This window comes from Euprymna scolopes, chromosome 6, assembly GCF_053919585.1.
Source record: "Euprymna scolopes isolate OS-2025 chromosome 6, ASM5391958v1, whole genome shotgun sequence".
Taxonomy (NCBI): domain Eukaryota; kingdom Metazoa; phylum Mollusca; class Cephalopoda; order Sepiida; family Sepiolidae; genus Euprymna; species Euprymna scolopes.
Window position 1 is genome coordinate 142,099,109 of NC_136487.1, and position 21,211 is coordinate 142,120,319.

Below are 21,211 nucleotides of genomic sequence, written 5' to 3' on the forward strand. Positions count from 1 at the left end.
TTTTGAAATCGCGACTCTATTATAATATATACGAAACCTGAACAAATTAAAATATCATACTTAAGCATATTTTATGCCTGGACAAAACCAGGAGCTTTTCCCCTCCGCAAGTTTATATATATATATACACTTGTGCCCGATATTATTCATACCCCCCTTGAAAATTGAGTTTATTAGGTGTAACTTTTGTAAGAATTTATTGTTTACGTCCATATTGATACATATTCTTAATAAACCTCTTCTGATCATTTTCGTCATTTTAAAATCTCGGGATACTTGTAATAAAAGAAATATACAGCTATTTATAAAATCTGCAATGTTCAAAAATAATCATACCCCCTTATTTTTTCAGTATTAATCGAGTTTCTGACTGTTTGTTTTCTGTTTGATTCTTATTTTGAATGCTTTTATACAACCTTTGATTAATTTCATTTCGTTTTTTGCATTTTTCAGAAATTAAAATGATATCAACTGAAAACCAATAAAAGAATAAAAATTATTAGAATGGGGAAGAAAAAAGAGCTTAGCAATGATCTTAGGACTAAAATTGTGAATTCACATAAGGATGGTTTAGGTTACAAGTCAATTTTCAAGAAATTTGAGGTCCCTACAGCAACAGTACAGAGCATCATCAAAAAATTCCAGAGCCACCACACAACAAACAACTTGATTGGTAGAGGAAGGAAAAGGAAACTGTCTGCTAGAGCCACCAGGAATATTGTAAGAAGTGTTAATGCAAATCCAACCACCACTACTAAGGACATTTTAGAAAATCTGGAGTCTTCTGGCATAAAAATATCAAGGCAAACATTGCAAAGGACTCTGCATGAAAATGGTCTGAAAGGAAGAAGACCAAGAAGGACTCCATTGCACACCGGAAAACACCTTGCAGCACGTCTAAAGTTTGCTAGGACCCATGTGAATTCTCCAGAGTCCGTTTTCTCAAGTATTTTGTGGACTGACGAAACAAAAATTTAATTGTTTGGCCATATGGATGCTTCTTACGTTTGAAGGAAGAAAGGAGAAGCTTACAACCCAAAGAACACCATACCCACGGTGAAACATGGTGGTGGTAGCCTAATGTTTTGGGGCTCCTTTTCGGCTAGTGGTCCAGGTAGTTTGGTCAAGATAGATGGAACCATGAAGAAGGAGCAATATTTGGAGATACTCCAGAAAAACATTAGACAGGATGCGGAGAAGCTCCATTTAGGACCAAACTGGGTCCTTCAACAGGATAATGATCCAAAACATACTGCCAAAATAGTCAAGAAATGGTTTGAGGATAATCAAATTAATGTTTTGGAATGGCCTAGCCAGAGTCCCGACCTGAACCCTATCGAAAACCTCTGGCACATATTGAAAACTGAGGTTAAAAAGCGGAAACCTAGAAATTTGAGGGATTTGGAGAACTACTGCATTGAAGAATGGTCAAAAATCAGTGTTGATGCTTGTAAAAACCTTGTTGATAAATATCCCAAACGGTTACAGGCAGTTATTAAGAATAAAGAGCATGCTATTGACTATTAGTAAGAGAGGTATGAATAATTTTGAACTAGTGCCATTATTGTTTTTCTTTGTATAATGTTTCAACTTGCATAATTTATTTATTTGTTGAGTTTAAATTAAATGCTTATGCTTGATTTATTGTTTGAAATCCCTTTAATATTGTCTACCTTCTGGTTTGAGCAATATTCTTATAGAAATCTCAAAGATCCGAGGGGTATGAATAATATCGGGCACAAGTGTATATATATATATATATATATATATATATATATATATATATATATATATATATATATATATATATAGTCATCCACATAAAGTACTCTTTTGTTGTATCACAACTCGTCAGGGTGCTAGACTAGAACTTTTCTCTAGCAGAAGACTGAACCTACAACCATCGCGTTGATAGTCGGCAATTATACCAACGGGCCTTGAAACTACAGTGTCGATATATAAAACGCTTAAAACTACCGAACAAACACTTGCATGTCACATTCGAATGTAAACTCGAAGAAGTATGTTTACATTCGTATGTTACCGAAGAAAGTATGTGTACAGAGTCTCTCTCTCTCTCTCTCTCTCTCTCTCTCTCTCTCTCTCTCTCTCTCTCTATATATATATATATATATATATATATATATATACATATATATATATATATATACATATATAAGTATATATATATATATATATATATATATATATATATATATATATATATATATATATACACTATACACCGGCGTTGCTCGGTAATCAACCTAACGTTCAATACCTTAAAAAAATGAAGTAAAATAAACGGGAAGAAACAGATTTTTTTTTCAAACAGTTCACTACTTGCAAGTAAAAAAAAAAAAAAAAATAGAAATACTCGAGCTGAGATCGAAGCCAAAATCTAAAGACACTGAGTCCAGTACAATAACAATTAGGCCAGCTTATTACGTTCTTTAAAAGTGTTTTCAAATCTACTTAATCTTAATATAAGGACCTCTTAAGTAAAAATTCGCGCATGCGCAGTCGTAAAACAGTTGACAAACATACAAAAATATGATAACCTCCAAGTACCAAGTTTTCAGTTTTGATCCCCTAGCAGCTAATTTTTCCGGATGAAATTCGACTAAAATGTTTTCCACATGTCTGAATACTATATAAACCAAGTCTATATATATTCAAGTCTGCAGATCAAAAATTCATTGAGTATATAGATTGAAAGTTGTCATCACACACAAATTTTTCTCACTTTGTGTGTGAATATATATATATATATATATATATATATATATATATATATATATATATATACTAGCTGTACCCCGCCACGCGTTGCTGTGGCTCAATTTGGTGTAACGGAAAACTCTAATAAAAACAGAAAATGCATGGTTCTTATAGTCTTAGCACACCAATGGACTGCCCCCTCCTCAAAAAATAAATAAAAAAAGGCAAAAATGTAAAAAGATGCGATAGTCTTGTAGTACATAATGGTCTGATTTTTGTTAGTGTTTTTATTTAATGTAAAATGCTTAATCATCTCGAAGAACACAGTGTTTATAGATATATTAGGAGAAGACAAATCGTCGCGGACTCTGGCGAATGTGTTAACTTTAAAAACTATATTTAAACTATATAAAACAGTGTCGGAGTGTTTTAGTTTTGACTGACTTTCCCGAACGTAACGTAAGCAACAGCATTTGTATGTTTGAACTAAATATATAGCAAATGTGATTTCGTTAATGAAGAAGAAACATTCATAAATGTTAATTTAAACACATGTAAATAATAAATTGCTCATAGTAAGATTCTTGGGTAAGAGTAGTACAAACCGGAAGTCAAAACCGAGTAGTCGCGCAGTTTTTATTTATTTATTTTATTTTCAAGTGTTATGCAAGTAATTTCACGATATCGTAGCGTTGTAATAGTAATTTGTAAAAAATGGAATGTTTGTTTTATAAAAAAATGTGTAGTTGAATAATAAGTAAAGCTCATAGTTAGATTCCTCAGTTGGAGTCGTCAAAACCGGAAGTAGAAACCGAGTAGTCTCGCAGTAAAAAAAAAAAATGCAAAACATAATAATCTAATCTTAATCGGACGTTCGCATTCATTATTCTATTGTTGTTTGTTTTTGTTTTTTAAGTGAAACGCAAGTAATTTCACGATATTGTTTCGTTGTAATAATAAATTGTTACTCAGGAAGTGTTTGTTTATTTAATAATAACTTTTTAGTGAGAAGCAGTAATAAATAAAGCTCATAGTCAGATTCCTCGGTTAGAGTTGTCAAAACCGGAAGTAAAATCCGAGCAGTCCCGCGGTGTGCGTTCTACGGTAAATAAAAAAAAAGCAAAAAGGAAAAAAAGATAATGTTAATTGGACCGTAATATTTTTTATTTTTATTTTATTTTATTTTTTTTTTATGGGAGAAAAGCGAAAGAAAGAGAGAAAAAAATGGCCTAAATAACTCTTTACGATTCCAAACCGGTGTTTGTTCGTACTGTTCCTTGTGGACGCAATTTCAGCGGTGTGAAGTGAGAGCAGGGGTAGGAGGAATGTATTAGAGAGAAAAGATTTTACAACTTCCATTGATTCTAACCGATTTTGACAGTGAACTCTCACTGCAAAAAATATAGGAATGTATGGTTATCGAGGAAGTGTAAGGATAATAGGCCTATAGCGCACCCCAGTTCCTGTGCTGCAGTTTGTGCACATTACATTTGCATGTAATGTCTTGATTTTTTAATCCTATTAAGGTCAAATTCACACGGGAAAAATGAGTTCATTATATATATATATAATATATATATATATATATATAAGATAGAAGATAGAGAAGATAGAAGATAGATAAAAGATAGATAGATAGATAGAAGAAGAATAGAAGAGAAGATAGAAGAAGATAGAATAGAGAAGATATATATATATATATATATATATATATATATATATATAATTATGATTAGTTTTTTTGGAAAAAGAAATCTATCAGAGTGCTCAATTAAAAGGAAAATCCAAAATATAAGAGCGTATTTATATTGTGTATTTTGTGTACAGAAAGTTATTAGATGAGACAAGTCATTGGTACCGTCGGTTTCAAGCCCGATAATTAGGAACGTTTAAGATATCCATATCAAGCTCTCTTCAGAGTGCTGCTAAGGCCAAATTAAGTATTGAGTATTGGCTGAATAGAGCTTGATATGGATATCTTAAACGGTCCTAAGTATCGGGCTTGAAACCGACGGTATCAATAGCTTGTCTCATTTAAAAACTATCTGTACACAAAATAGAATACACACATATATATATATATATATATATATATATATATATATATATATATATGTACTAGCATGCCGTCCGACGATGTCCTATCGTAAAAGTCATGATTTCAAAATTTTAAAAAATATGTTAAATTTTTTAAGTGCCATTATCTAGAATCAAAACCGAAACCAAAACCTAACAGCACATAATTTCGTAATTAAAACTATGTTTACATGTTAAACAAAAACTGGGAGTTTATTTGTGCTCAGCATGGTTGGATTGTTATTAAGTACGACATGGTTTCCATGGCAACAGTATTTCTGACAGACAAGATGCAAGCAAAGACGGCCCTATGGTCCACAGAGTTTTATAATTATATTGATATACAAGCGAAACACATACTCACACCAGTAACATAAGAATGTCAACACACACACACACACACACACACACACACACATGTATATATATATATATATATATATATATATATATATATATATATATATATATATATATATATATATGAGCATAATGATCCTACGTTGCCTAGGATCAAATGGTGATCAACGAATCTTTCACATTCCAATATTTCATCAAAATCGGTGGAATTGGCTAGTTTTTGATCAAATCGATTCAAGTTGGGGCCCAATCGCGTACACCGGGTGAAAGCATACATAACATTCTACATTTCATTGTAGAGAATCTACTGTTGATTTTATAATTTTTTAAAATATATAATCGCATTTATTTGCATTAAAGTTAAAAATTCAAAGATCAAGTGTCATGTTTCAATCGCGTTCTTAACAGAAACATTCATTTCGAACGCGCCCCTGATATATAAAAGAACCTAGTGTTCATTTTATATGTCGAACCTTTCGGTTTGTTGTGATAATAAAACTTCTCAGGTGTACTTGTGACGTTAGGCTGTGTAAGGTGTTAACTTTAGTCAACTCGCCTGTTCCTTCTTTCATCGGATTATTTCGATTATCGATTATCGATACTTATGGAAGAATTCCGATACAAAACCTATCTAAGAACACTGCCAAGCTGATAAAATAATTTCGTGTGAAATGTAATAAACATCGGGTCAGCCGTTTTCTGAGTCCATAGGGAACGAAATCAAACATACAAACTTCAATTTTTGGACAGTAGAGATAATATATATATATATATATATATATATATATATATATATATATATATATATATATATATATATAAGGGTAAATTTTTGCGGCATATTTAAATTACAACAAATGTCCGAAAAATATTTTTTTATTATATAAACATTTGGTTTATTCCAAATATTAATTCTTGTCATTTATAATTAAAATACAATTGTAGGCATATAAATCTCGTGGCTCGCTCAAATATGACGTAATCAAGAGGCCCAATTTTCATAAAATCTACGCATCAAATGAGGCTGTATCTTGGCAAGAACGCGTCGATTGTTGTCTTCCAAGTTGTCTATTATGTCTAGTTTATCATGGTAGACGGGACTTTAAATATACCCAAAGATTATAATTCTATGCAATTAAATTGCACGAATGATGTTGCCAGTTGAACAGAACCAAGATGAACACAAAATAACCGACAGTTGCCAAATCTGCAATTTCAAAATGTAAAGTTGTCAATTTAAATTTCGCCTATATATATATATATATATATATATATATATATATATATATATATATATATATATATATATATATATTATGCGCGCACGTGTGTGTGTATGTGTGTGTGTGTGTGTGTGTGTGTGTGTGTGTGTTTACAGGACAGTATTATTTACAGTTTTATAGTTCGTTTCAGGACCTTGATCTTCAGATCGTGAGTTCAATCTTAAACAAGAGCAGCCAGATTTTACGCTTCACGAGGTCTGGATGAGGGAATGCGAACTACCAACACCTAGCGTTATAAGAACCGTTCGACATGAAACACCTTAAGCAGAACAGAGAGTAAAACTATCTAAATGTCACGATGACAACCAGTTAGAAAACGGAATAATAATTAACATTCCTCAGCCCTAAACTATAGACATATACACCTAGGTAAGATATGTACACACACACACACACACACACACACACACACACACACACACACACACACACACACACACACACACACACACACACACACACACACACACACACACACACACACACACACATATATATATATAGCTAGATAGATAATCTGAGGTTGTTTTCTAAAGGTTAAGTAACCAATGAAGTTTAACGCACTCAATACAATAGTGCTCAATACCGAAGTATTTGATTTTAAATAAGCAGTAATATGTTGCTACACAGTCGTAAGCATGTTTCGGTCAGCTAGTTCCCAGTAAATAGAGATCTCTTCATCCGATACAGCTTATATGAAAGCAAACTTAGCTTTAATATATAATATATATCGTGTATATTTTCTTGTATGTATATCATATATATATCATATATATACATGTATATATATGCATATATATATATCATATATATATGTAGAAAAACATATGCTACCTTATTTTGGCTATGAGTTACATATATATTCATTTACATATAGTTTTCTCGGTTGTAAAATCTTACAAGACATACATGCATATACACACGTAAATATATGGCAATAAAGCACAAAATCTTTCACGTTTCTTTTTTGTGAATGAATCGTAAGGCCGACGTGTCGTTACGGAATATTCTGTGTAGCTTAATTGCAATATACTTTTATAAGTTACTATGACGCTATACTCACGTATTGAGCAGTGTTGAAGTAAATACTGATCATCGAAATATAAAATATTATATTTCCTTATGACATTTAATGTGGTCATGTGAATTACACACACACACAGACACACACACATGTATATATATATATATATATGTGTATATATATATATATATATACACTAGCAAAAGTACCCGTCGTTTACTGGGTTCAAAAACAGCCTACAGAAAATGGACTTTGATTTATGAAAGTATGATAGGTTATGAAAATGAAGGGTTGTAAAGAGATAGCTTCGAATTTGGGGGTATTAAAACCATGCAAAATATGATGAAAGTAAAAATAAAATAGATAAACCCCATAATTTATTATACCATACCTGTTCACACTGAAACACTTATCACACTATTCTGTGGATCTATATTAAAAAAACCTTGTTAAACTTTGTGACATCTTTCCATTCTATGGAGGTCAGGCGCGAACGATACCATATTTCTTCAAAATGAAACATAATTATCAAAGTATACTTACGCAGATAGACATGAAAAGTCTTTATTAAAGTTTGTGCCCATTTTCATTCTATGGAGGCCAGGTTCGAACGCAGACCCCACAATTTTATTATACCATCCCTATTTAAGTTAAAACATACTTATCAAAGTATTTTTATGTACATCTATATCAAAAACACTTGTAAACGTTTTTTTTTTTTAATTTTTTAATTTTTTTATTCCCATACTTTGTGGACCAGGCGCGTACACAGACCCCCACAATTTTAATGAATCATCATTATGCCAGATAAAACATACCCATTCCTGTGCCTCGATACATCTTCTATCTATTATATGTGATCAGTTTTCTATAATAGTCAACCATATAGGAGCCTATTCGTGACCACACACACAGACGTTCAGCTTCATATTATAGATATATATAATTATAAAAAATTCTAAGAATGTATATATAATAGATGTGTACGCATATATTTTCTACATGATATAAATATGACATATATATATATATATATATATAGTAAAAGTAATATATATCTAATGTGATGCATACACACACACATACACACACACACACACACACATATATATATATATATATATATATATATATATATATATATATATGATAAGCTCGAACCCGTGACACGAACGCGGAAAAGAAAGTGAGAGAAAAGCTGACGTCTTACCTCTACTTCATGACACAACCGGAAGTGTAAAGCGTTCAAATTTAATGTTGTTAATACAAAAAGATGACTTAATTACTTTTACTACATATATATATATTATAAAATATTATCATAATATATAAATATATATATATATATATATATATATATATATATACCCTCTCAAATAATAATAATAAAATGCAAAATGGGCACACGCGTTTATGTATGTCCACGAAAGGCTTTTTACGCCGGGCTTCTCGCGTCGGTTATGTTTCGAAAGAAGTTTTCTCATACATCCTAGATCATAACATCCCAGATTCGCAAACAGACATTGTCTCTATCTTATTTTTTGAGCGAGTTTTTAAAAAGGTCCTTGTTTCGAGTGCCTGTTTCTTTTTGTCGTATAAATAAAGCGAAACTAATCGAACGCTGGCGCCTCTCCCGGCCTTCCGACCAGGTAGGATCTGTTCTGTAATTGGTCCTTGGTCAATGTATGGGAAACGCTTCATACTGAGACAATTACTATTTAATTGGCTACTGCTAGAGTGCCCCCTTTTTAGGCGAGCTGGTTTTCACCTCACATTGAAAACGACCTTCGTGGGATGTTTAAAATCGTTTAAAAGCGACGCCATTTCCGAGAGTCATCTTTTTGTATTGACTACATTAAATTTCAATGCTTTACACTTCCGGTCGTGTCATGAAGTAGAGGTAAGACGTCAGCTTTTCTCTCACTTTCTTTTCCGCGTTCGCGTCACGGGTTCGAGCTTGCCTTGCCTAATAACCACCCCCTTTTATTTTGTACTCAACACACACCTCAAGACACCTGGGCAACGCCGGGCACCTCCGCTAGTATTATATATATGTTAATATATATCATGATATATATATATCATAATATATATATATATATATATATATATATATATATATGATAATATGCACACTCTACTATACAATAAATATTAGAATATAATATCATACTATTTACATCATGGGCTATATGTTATAATATATCTCTATATATATCATAATATGTATTTGATAATAAATATATCCTAATTTATATGTGATGTATATGTAAAATATGACATATATATGATGCATACCGTAAATATATGTACATACATGATATACATTATATATCATATACTCACATGTATATTGTTTGTATAAGCACAACAAAGCGCATATATATATATATATATATATATATATGTGTGTGTGTGTGTGTGTGTGTGTGTGTGTGTGTATGTGTGTGTGTGTGTGTATTTCTCCGGAAATATATCTTTCAATTATATTCCACCTTTTTTAATATACTAATCCTTCATTTATGAAAGTCAATGTAAATAAACACATAACAAATAAATGACAAAATTCTATATTCCAATTTTCATGATGTTGACCATTTTAAAATTTATTCCTTTAATTACGTTGACATTCACAATTCTTGTGAGGAACTATTTTGTAACGCAAAATCATTCAATTATCTATTATACCAATCCACACACGCACACGCACACACACACACACACACACACACACACACACACACACACACAATTTTAATCTAGTTGGTCTACATCTCTCTGCCTATTTTACAAGTATTTTAAGGGTGGATAATCCGACGAACTACAAGCCCTTGTGCCCCCCTCGATGTAAATACCTCCGATAAACACGACAAGCGGCAATAGAGATCCCCAGATGCCAGAAAGCCTTCTACTCTAATAGTTTCTTCCCCAGAACTGCTAGACTTGTGAATTCCAGCTTCCCCAACTGTACTCACATGCAGAAGTTCAAGTGTAATGTAAACGGAGATCTTACTGCTCAACTCCCTACATAGTATCCCTCCAATTTATGCCCCAGATAGTAACCTCTACATAAAAGTGGTACTGTGGCTTGTTTGGGGTGAAAAGGACCCCCCAACCCCCCCCCAACTTTTTAATAAACTGAAAACACACTAAGAAATGAAATATATGTTAAATAATAATAATAATAATTATGATAATAATAATGATAATAATAATAATAATAATAATAATAATAATAATAATAATAATAATAATTGAAAGAAATATGGAAAATGAATGTCAGTATAATATAAATACCAGTAATGCTATGAGTACTAAGAACCGTCCTAAAATAACTAGGAAAAAAACTAAAAGAAATTGGAACTAAAGGAAAGTCTAAGACACTATAGTGAACGGCAAGGAAAAAAAAAACAAACAAAAAACACACAACTGAACTCCTAAGGAAAATCCTCGAATGCAGCAACCAACCCACATAAACTATAAACACTAAAGAAAACTACAACAGAAGTAAACAAATCCTTGTGAACTGAATCTGCAAGACATTAGTATCAGCTGATATCACACAAAATAGCTGTAAAATGTTAAGGAGGATAACAAGACCGAGGTGGGAGAGCACTAATCAGACTTCCACTGAAACAGTGCGGAGAGTTCTGAGATTTTGAGGATTCAAATTCCAATGAAGACGAATGCATGTTGCCATAAAAAGTCAATGATAAACGGCTGTTTCGATAACACAAAGTCATTTACAAAGGTTATAAAAAGAGTTGGGGAATATTGGGAATCTGTGAAGACTTGTAACTCGGACTCCAAGGAACACCATCAGTTATTTTCAGTGCGCAATCTGTGATGGTGTGAGAACACAATACTGCTAAATAAAAATTATGGAATTGATGCTGAATCAATATTGTAATGCTAATATTAAAAAAAAAAAACAAAAACAAAACAAAAAACAAACGCTAAGACACATTTTATAAAATCGAAAACAAAAAATCAAAAACAAAAAATTTTCGGAAAATATTGACACAAACTACCTTAAAGACACAAAACAAACGGAAAAAATTTAACAATTTAGTGGAAAATGTTTGTTTTCTTATAAATATCTCTTCTTTACTAATATTTATTTGCTCATTTATCAAGGTTAGAAGCCACACGAGAATTACGTTTCTTATTCACTTTCCTCCTTACGAGGCCAGAGTTGAGTAACATGGTCAGTTTTTAATATGGCAAAAATTTAGCCTCTTCCAACCCACAAAAAAGGGGGACAAACATTAACTCTCTTTTGCTGACTGAATACAGAAACTATGAAATGTAGTATCAGAACATACACCATAAATTGCTAGTTGAAATGACGAACAATATTATGGGAGGACTGAAAATGCTGAATGGATGAATATAATTTAGTTACCTATAAGCAGGTTTTATAACAAGTATTTGCGTCGGGAAATGTATCCTTTAGGTGGAGAATATTACGTTCAGCTTGCAAATAAACTGAAAATATTGCCAAAATAAACCATACATCTCTCAATCGTTTAACTTAGAAAATTCAAATACCAAATCAAATTTTAAAAAGTTGATTAATAAAAAAAATACGGGTATAGTATGAAAATTGGATCCTTAGTTGTTAGAAATTCGATATTTTATTTCTAAAATAAAAAAAAATATAAATATTTAGAGAGGAGTTCATTGTATACGTTCGTCAAAATATACGATTTTCTTTGATTCTCCCTTAATGTCACAATTTCAGTTTTAAATGTATATAATGTTTATATTGTCTATAATGTATATAATGTTTATAATGTATATAATATATGTAATGTTTATATTGTATATAACGTATGTAATGTTTATAATGTATATAATGTTTATATTGTATATAATGTATGTAATGTTTATAATGTATATAATGTTTATAATGTTTATATTGTATATAATGTATGTAATGTTTATAATGTATATAATGTTTATAATGTTTATAATGAATATAATGAATATAATGTTTATAATGAATATAATGTTTATAATGTATATAATATTTATAATGTATGTAATGTTTATAATGTATATAATGTATATGTATATAATGTTTATAATGTATATAATGTATAAACTGTTTATAATGTATATAATGTTTATATTGTATATAATGTATATAATGTTTATAATATTTATAATGTATATAATATTTATATTGTATATAATGTTTATATTATATATTGTAAACAATGTTTATATTGTATATAATGTATATAATGTTTATATTGTAAATAATGTACATCATGGGAGGTTATTGCAGACAAATGGGTAAAGCCACGGACTGGCTATCTGGGTGTTCTATGTTCAAATCTAGTTCGTTCCATTACAAATCACTTTCACTTAGGATGTTGGCGACCTTCATGTGGTTCCTCCCATATAACACACGATGTCTTTCTAGGAAAAAAAAATCTGACTTTAAAATTATCGGGGAAACCAATGCCAACAACAGAATCATCGAATTCAAACGATATGATGATGATCGTACATAAATCGCAACAGGGAACTCGTCTGACTACAATCATTGCAAATAAATTTCCTTTCTTCGTCTGTGCACCTTAAGCTAAATGCTATTTAATGAACTGAAATTTTTTTATTGTCACAAACTTCCCATCTATGACACACAATACAACCATACTGCTTCCTTTCTGACTAAAACATATGTTTTCAAGTCAAATGCCAACGCATATTTGTCGAGACGTCCGTTTAAGTAATCAAATCCTGATCTCCCCCTGCACACAACCCTGTCATAATGTCATTCATAATTTATTTGGCAATCTCATTAACTACATCCGCAAATGGCTTTTAGCCTTGGTCAGTATTTAATTAGTCTTAAGAACATCCGTTTGAAGAAATATACTCGATTTAAAAAGTGTCAATATGAAGAGGCAGGTTGAAGTTTTATAATATGATGATGGTATTAATCATTTCCTTTAGCATTGTGTTTATTTAATCAGCACCCCACTTTATAATATAGAACAATGTGCACACACACACACACAAACACACACACACACACATATATATATACATATATAAATATGCATATACGCACACATATATATACATACACACACATATATACATATACAGACACACATATATATACATACGCACACATATATACATATACATACACACATATATACATACACACACATATACACACACATTATATATATATATATATTCATCCAGTCCTCTTTGTATTGCGAAGTATACTAGAACCTCGGAGAGACTTGTTGCAACCAGAAAACTAGTGAAGACCAATGGTCATTGCCAGAGAGAAGTCAATGACAAGTGGCTACTGCGATAACAGAAACTCATTTGTAAAGATTACCGAAATAGATGAAGAGTATTGGAAATCTGAAGAGAATTGTTCCCACCCAGACCCAGGGAACACAACCGGTTGTTGTCGATAATTTCTGACGATGACTTCACAACAAATAATAATGATTTAATATATGAAAAATTGCAAACTGGCGTTATTTTATAAATTTATAATATGAACATTACTGTGAACATGTACGAAGCATAATTTTTCCTTCTGTATATTAGTATAACGTGAGAGCTATGAAACACGCAAAAAATGAAATAGAAAAATAGTATAATGGTTTTTTTTTTTGGTTTAAGGTATGAAGGTCTTACCTGGATTGGGCACTGTACACGTAACCCTCGGTTTCCTCGCAGTAGAGGCAAATGTAGTCTCCTACGCACAGATATTCCCCCATACCTGGGGTTTGGGTATATCCATGCAGCTAAAACATAAGAAAAATATCCGGCGTTAAATATGGGTCATCGTCTGTTTTGCTTCTAAAATACGCGTCAAATTTAAATGGAAGACTCATGGTATTAAAGATTCGTCTGGTCTGATAAATGAACAACAACAACAACAACAACAACAACAATAACGCAAGTGTTTTTTTTTTATTTATTTATTCTTTTTTCTTCTTTTTTTATACATCTTTTTTTATTTAATGAACGCCCCCACTAAAGTCTGCCTTCAACCTGCAACATAACGGCCCCCCCCCTCTCAATTATTTTTATTTATGTTTCTTTTTTTCTTTTTTTTTTTTTTGCTGGGTGGGAGTAGATGTACGGTGTCACTGCCACTACGACTGTGGCTCTTTTAGTTTATTGCCATTTTTTTCTCGTTTTTTTTTTTTTTGTGAAACTTGTGCTGCAGCTCGTTGTACTAGAGGAGGGCGAGTGCGTGTTAGCAAATCACGGTGTTTTATTTACATCTCGTATTTTGGCGCAGGGGCTGAATGTGGGTGAGACCGGCTTAGGGAATGGGGGTAGGTGAGGCAGACAAGTTGATTACAGAGGACAGTTTGTGAAAAAAGAAGAAGCATGCTTACATATTTATAAATTAGTGCTGATTCGTTCTAGGTTTCAGAAATTACCATGAACACTACGAGAATTCTTATGGGGCCTTATGTCAAATTTGAAAACCATTGTAAAATTTTGAACAAGATGCGTATGGAAATAGTATATCATATGATCAACGAACACACACACACACACACACACACACACACACACACGCACATATATATGTTCATTATATATAATTGTATAAATGCAACTTTGACTCTCTATGTGTGTGTGTGTGTGTGTGTGAGAGAGAGAGAGAGAGAGAGAGAGAGTTTCTTATAGACTTCGAAACAGCTGAACAGATTTTCTTTGAAATTTTACAGAACTTTTGTGCATAAATCTAAGAGTGATCTTAGTTAAGTTTTGTCTCAGAATACCCCCGATAATTACCGATAATCGATAAACGAAACCCTGAGTTTAATTTATCCATTATCGATGAAGCCATTTTTTTCAAGTTGTCGCTAAGCAACAATGATAGAACAACAGGTCGTGAAAAATCTACTGTGGGTAAGTTCATAGCATGTTTTTTTTTTTTTTTGCATGACTGTAGGTTCAAAGTCTGCTCGTAAATTTCTTATTTTTTTTTTCATTAACTGCAAAGAATTTTATAAGATTTGAAAATTGAGGTGTTTTTTTAGCAGTACAAAGGTAAATTTTGTTTCTGTTTTTGAACGTCTATTGAACAAATTGAATAAATTGCAAAGCAGTCTACACATGTATTTAGTAAAAATGTGATTCAGAGGTTTCTTATATGTCGGTTTAACAAAACAGGCACCAATTACCAAGCACAAGTAGTATGCCCAGCAACATAAGGGAGTTTTCGACACAGTTGATTAATTGTAGAACTATACAGCGACAACCACATCTTTTTTTTACAACGAATAGATAGTCGATGTTGATCCTGTGGTTTCTTTCGCATAAGGCTCAAGAAATCATACCCCCCCAAATCGCCAAAGTAGTTGATCTTAAGCTGAAAGAATAGCTGCTAAGTGGACAAATCAGAGAATTGTTGCTGGCACGTTGCATTCACTGTGTGGGGGCTACTGCGATCATTAAGGTGTACAATATAACCGAAAATTACCTAAATAATTTTACTAGATGGCCCGTTAGTTAATAAAACATTTTAAGAACACTTTGACAAAGAGTTAAAAACATATTTAATTTCAGAAAGGAAGCACAAAATAAGTGTATAGTCCTTAACCCGCGGAGTTTCGAAGAAATACTTTCCTTCTCATGATCAGAGGATAGGGATTAGCAAAATGCGGGATTGGATTTTGCTTGCAAAAGTATTTAATGAAACTACCAGTAAGTCATAGATCTTACTTGGTAAAGAATAGTGAAGCAGAGGAAATAGGGGAAAGAAAAAGGTGATTTCACGTAAATGGATGGTCTCTCTCTCTCTCACTCTCTCTCTCTCTCTCTCTCTCTATATATATATATATATATATATATATATATATATATATATATTTGAAGACTGATTCCTTCAGTGGAAAGCAACCATTAATTGTATCGCCCAACGAGGACTTCTGGTTTTAATGGACTATTTTTCTGAAACATTAACATGTCATATGTAATTGCCTTGTAAATTTGCTTATATATATATATATAGTTTTTTCTTTTATTGAGCACTCTTCATAACCTCGTTAAATTTACTAGTTATCACATTTGATTACCTTTAATCTGGTATATATATATATATATCATACATATATCATATATATATATCATATTTATATACGTCATATTAATATATATATATCTATATATCATATTATTCAAATATATGTTAAAAATATTTTTATATCAACAGGCAAGAATATTTCATGGTTCCACAATTCTCAAAGCTATCTTGACTTCATGTGCTAATATCTTTACTGGCAATGTAACTGGCAAGTAATAAAAAAAATAAGCAAAAATTAAGTGCTATTAACGCCATGTCGTTAGACGTTCACAATAAATAGTCGGAAAGTATTAAAAAAAACGGAAGTCGGGATGTTTCATCTTCGTTAAAGTTGAGACCATTTCGTTATATAAGCCCAATTTATCGCTTTATTGCAGATCAATATTTTTTAAACTTTGAAATTGCTATGAAACACAGAGAAGTGAAATGTGGAATACGATAAAAGGTGCCTTATTTTCCTGATTTTTGTAGAATTTGAACAATTATTTTGAAAGCTATGCTAATTTTTCTATTTTCTCGTAATTTTAAGTGTGTATCACTTTATTGCAAGTGTCTAAAAATGTATATTTTCGATAATAAAACAATATTCTAACTTCATATTTCTATTTATATGAAATAAAGAACATATCAAGTAACAATATGAACCAAATACAAGAACGAATTTCACATTATTTTGTTTTAGGAAATATTTATTTATCAACTAACTCTCATTCTTAAAAATCACTTTGAATAGCCTCTTGTCAACTGATGATGTCAATCGGCGGATTTGAGAAACTCCCCAAATCTTCCTCCAAACTTCTTGATAAGCCTTCATATTTATAATTGACCAGAGCTGCTCAATTGGGTTTATATATGGAGAACAAGGTGGCCATGTCATCAAATTTTCTCCACTAATGTCTAATGACTAAAGGTAGGATGTCGAAACCTTGGCTGAGTGGAATGGCGCATTATCGTACATAAAAATCAATTTGCAGTAACGCTCCAATGGAAGGTCATAAAAAAATAAAATATAAGACAGGCTTGTCAGTTTGACACTTTTTGGCACTCGGAATGGTTAAATTAGTTTACCACAGATTATTTAAGCCCAAAACGCCACCCCTACCTCTCTGTTGACAACGGAATCGATGAGGAGTAGGGAATCCAAGAGTTCTCACAACTTTGGCCCAGGCATCTGGTTCATCAAGGGTTGCTCTGACCTCATTGGTGAAAAGAACATTTTCAAAGCTGGTTTTCATGTATTTCTAACCCAAAGCGAAACGTTTTTCCTTCTTGGTTAGGTTTAAAACAGGTCGTGCTATGAACTTAGTACTTCTTGCAATTTCGTTTAAGACATTGCAGCGTGTCATTCTGGACAAGGAAGGTATTCCAACCATTTCAAATATTGCAGCACTGTTGCTTAACAAGTTGACGGCGAATTTTTCTAACATCACGAGCAGAAGCTGACTTTTTTGTGCTTTTGTCCTTCCTTGGTTTGATGTTTGGATTTTCAACGAATGAAGACAATGTTCTTCGATCTCTTTCAAGCTCCTTGGCTAGATCTACGAGAAATAAACCTTCTGCAAGGCCTGCAACAACACGTGCCTTTTCACTAGCTGTCAATCGACCCTTTCAAGGCATTTTGGCAGACCTGCAATTAAGTGATACAGATTTAAAATTACTAGACAGTAGAAAAATTAGCATAATTATAAAATATATTTGTCTACATTCAACAAGAATCAGGGAAATAACGAACCTTGTGATGCTTTTCCAGTGTATCAAATTTCACTTCTCTGCGTTTCATAGCAATTTCAAAATTAAAAAAATATTGACCTGCAATAAAGCGATAAACAGGGTATATATATATATATATATATATATATATACATATATATATATATTTATATATATATATATATATATATAACACTCTAGAAAGGACGACATGATTCCATTTCTGTTTGATGAAAAGCGGTTTTCTTTTTGTTGCGAATTATCTACTAGTTGGCGTGTTGTATACAAATTCCAAGAGCGATAGGAGCATTCTATCATGTCTGAAAGTAACACAATATTCAACGAGCGAGATCGGTGATGCGCCGGTGTACAACTCTACCGAGATCGGTGATGCGCCACTGTACAACTCTACCGATCCAAGGTACGACAACGGGACCGTTGCCAGCACCCTCAAAGTGCAAATCCCGATAACAGGGACGTGTCAAGGGAGATGAAAATAAAGTTTCCTGTCACGTTTCTGATCTTCGGTGTGCTTTCAAGTTAGTGCTACATCATGCCACCTCACATCTTCGAAGTCGGGCTGAAAGTCAACACCAAAGTGTACTTGGATGTGTTAAAGACCGTGGCGATCTTCTGCTGAAATCAGCTGGCTGCTGGCAGACCCTGGGTGTGGCAGCAGGACTAAATGCCGGCACACAAGTGTAAAGAGATCCAGGCTTGGCTTCAGGACTGCTACGACTTTGTACTCTTCTTCTACTGGCCTCCCTCCTCTCTCGACCTGAACCCGCTGGACTACTTCATTTATTCATACGTCGAGAACATTACCCACATTACCTCCCACAATACCAATGCCAGCCTGATCGCCGCTATCCACCGAGTATTTGCCGAGCTCCTGCTGGTCCTGGTGGAAAAGGCATGTGCCCAGCTCAGGACCCGTATCGAGGCTGTGATTGAGGTTGAATAGCTGTCAGCTCTAATACATAATCAAGTTCATGATTTGATTTTTTCAATAAAAGCTTTAAAATAAAGCTGGTCTGTATTGTTTTTTTTTACTTAGGGGGACAATTTTATCGTTCCGCCCTGTATATATATATTATATTCTCACACACACACATATATATATACATACTTCTCAAATTTTCAAATTGTAAATGGAGTCACCATATTTCTATAAACACAAGTGCTATGTATAATTCCAATATAGTTAGTCTCCTGCCAATAACTGATTCGTATTTTCGGAAATTACTAGCTTGTTTTATTCGATTTCATAATTTCCAAGATTATTTTCGACATACTCATACACAGAAGAATCTGGAGTAAATATTACTTATACGCCAAAATCTACTAACACTACACCACCTAACACTTCTCCATTGCATACATTATTTGGTCTAGTAGTTATTTATTAATTCAGTATTATCATCTTCCACCCAATATAAATCCCTAATTAAATACGAACCGCTCCCTTGATGTTTTTTAAAAAAAATTGTCAGCGCTTTCATTGATTGGTTACAAACCTATTCGGGAATAACGGATTATAAATTCTGAACGACTAAAATTGATACTTTCAATAATAAAACTTGGCGTCTTCTATTCTCCCAACCCCGGAAATAAGGCACATACATTTAATTAAATACAACCAGTTCACATTTATATGTAAATTAAAAATAAAAATAAATCTGGCGAATATACACCAATCTAAACAGACCTACTCCGTCAAAATAACGTAATTCAAAATAATTTTTTCTTATTTTCAATTAGTTTCTTACGTGTTTCAACGACGTTTTGGATTATTACGTAATAATCCAACAGATAAGGATCCGGAGATTAAGGAGGCCATAACTTATGACATGATTATAAAAATTCTCAGCCATCCAATCCGGAGTTTTGAGAGCTTCATGGGATGGTGCCGAATCTTGCTGGAAGATAAAGGCCTTTTCATTAGCTAGGTAGTCTATCCAAGGTTTAACAATAGTTTGAAGAGTCTCGTCATAGACATTAGCATTGACTCTTAGGCCCAGTGGAAAAAAATGAAAAGGCATGATTTTTATTTTACAAGGTAGTCACCATTTATCAAGGCCCGGGAGCCACTCGGAGATAAGGGTTATTACCTGTACAGTAATCAATGGATAGTATCGTAGTAATCGTTAGTAATAGAGATTTGATAAAGTGTCTTACTTAAGGGGGCGGTTCATCAGGAATTTGTTTATGTTGAACTTGAAGACACCCAGGTTGTAGTCAGGTGGGAAACAGGCAAACGGAAGAGAGTTCCATAGACGTGCACTTCTAAGAAAGAAGCTTTGTTCATGGAATCTACGTTTTGGTTTTGGCACAGATAAAGAGTGGGGAAAACTTTGGACAATGGTTTCAGCTAGACATGTGTTTATTGTGAAAGATTGGCGAGGTGGACCAGAAATTGGAGCCCAGACGAGCACTTGTCATGGAAGTAACGATTAAACAAAGACATGCTCGCATCATCTTTTCTGTGGGAGTGAGGTTGCAGGGAAGAGAAAAGGGCATCCTGTACTAAGCCACGAAGCCTATTTTGTACTCTGTCAAGGCAGGATAGGCTATTTTTAGCTTCCCAGATGTGGCAGTAGTACTCCATCCCTGGACGTACTTGGCTTTTATATGTAAATCAAAAATAAATCCAGCGAAGATTCACTGCTAACAACACGGAAAAGCATCACGGGCGCATTTTACATATTTTGTAATTTCTAAATTGCAGTGTCTCACTTCTATAGAGACTATTACAGCGTGTCTTTTCATTTCATTAGTATATGTCAGTAGTATCCCATGGAATCTTCTGAAAGTACTTATTTATGATGTGTCCCCAGGGGGCAGAGTCAGACACCAGGGTCGTTTTTTTAACGTGGAGTAAAGGAACAAAAATAAAAATTGCTTCAGTCGTGAAGAATTTCTCCTCCACTGATAGAAAACAAGAAA

The 21,211-nt window shown here is 32.8% G+C and overlaps 1 protein-coding gene across 3 annotated transcripts in view; it reads right to left on the reverse strand.

Annotated features, from left to right (window-relative positions):
* The window catches only part of LOC145278009 (inositol 1,4,5-trisphosphate-gated calcium channel ITPR3-like), a 704,464-nt gene that overhangs the window by 666,649 nt on the left and 16,604 nt on the right, over positions 1-21,211 (reverse strand). Inside the window, exon 2 of one of the 3 annotated variants that reach the window (XM_080130185.1) lies at positions 14,143-14,252. In XM_080130185.1, the coding sequence (XP_079986311.1) occupies positions 14,143-14,225 (83 nt within the window). In that variant the 5' untranslated portion in view covers positions 14,226-14,252. Of the gene's footprint in view, positions 1-14,142; positions 16,240-21,211 lie in introns of those variants that run through there. The other 2 variants (XM_080130184.1, XM_080130186.1) reach the window with 2 other exon arrangements.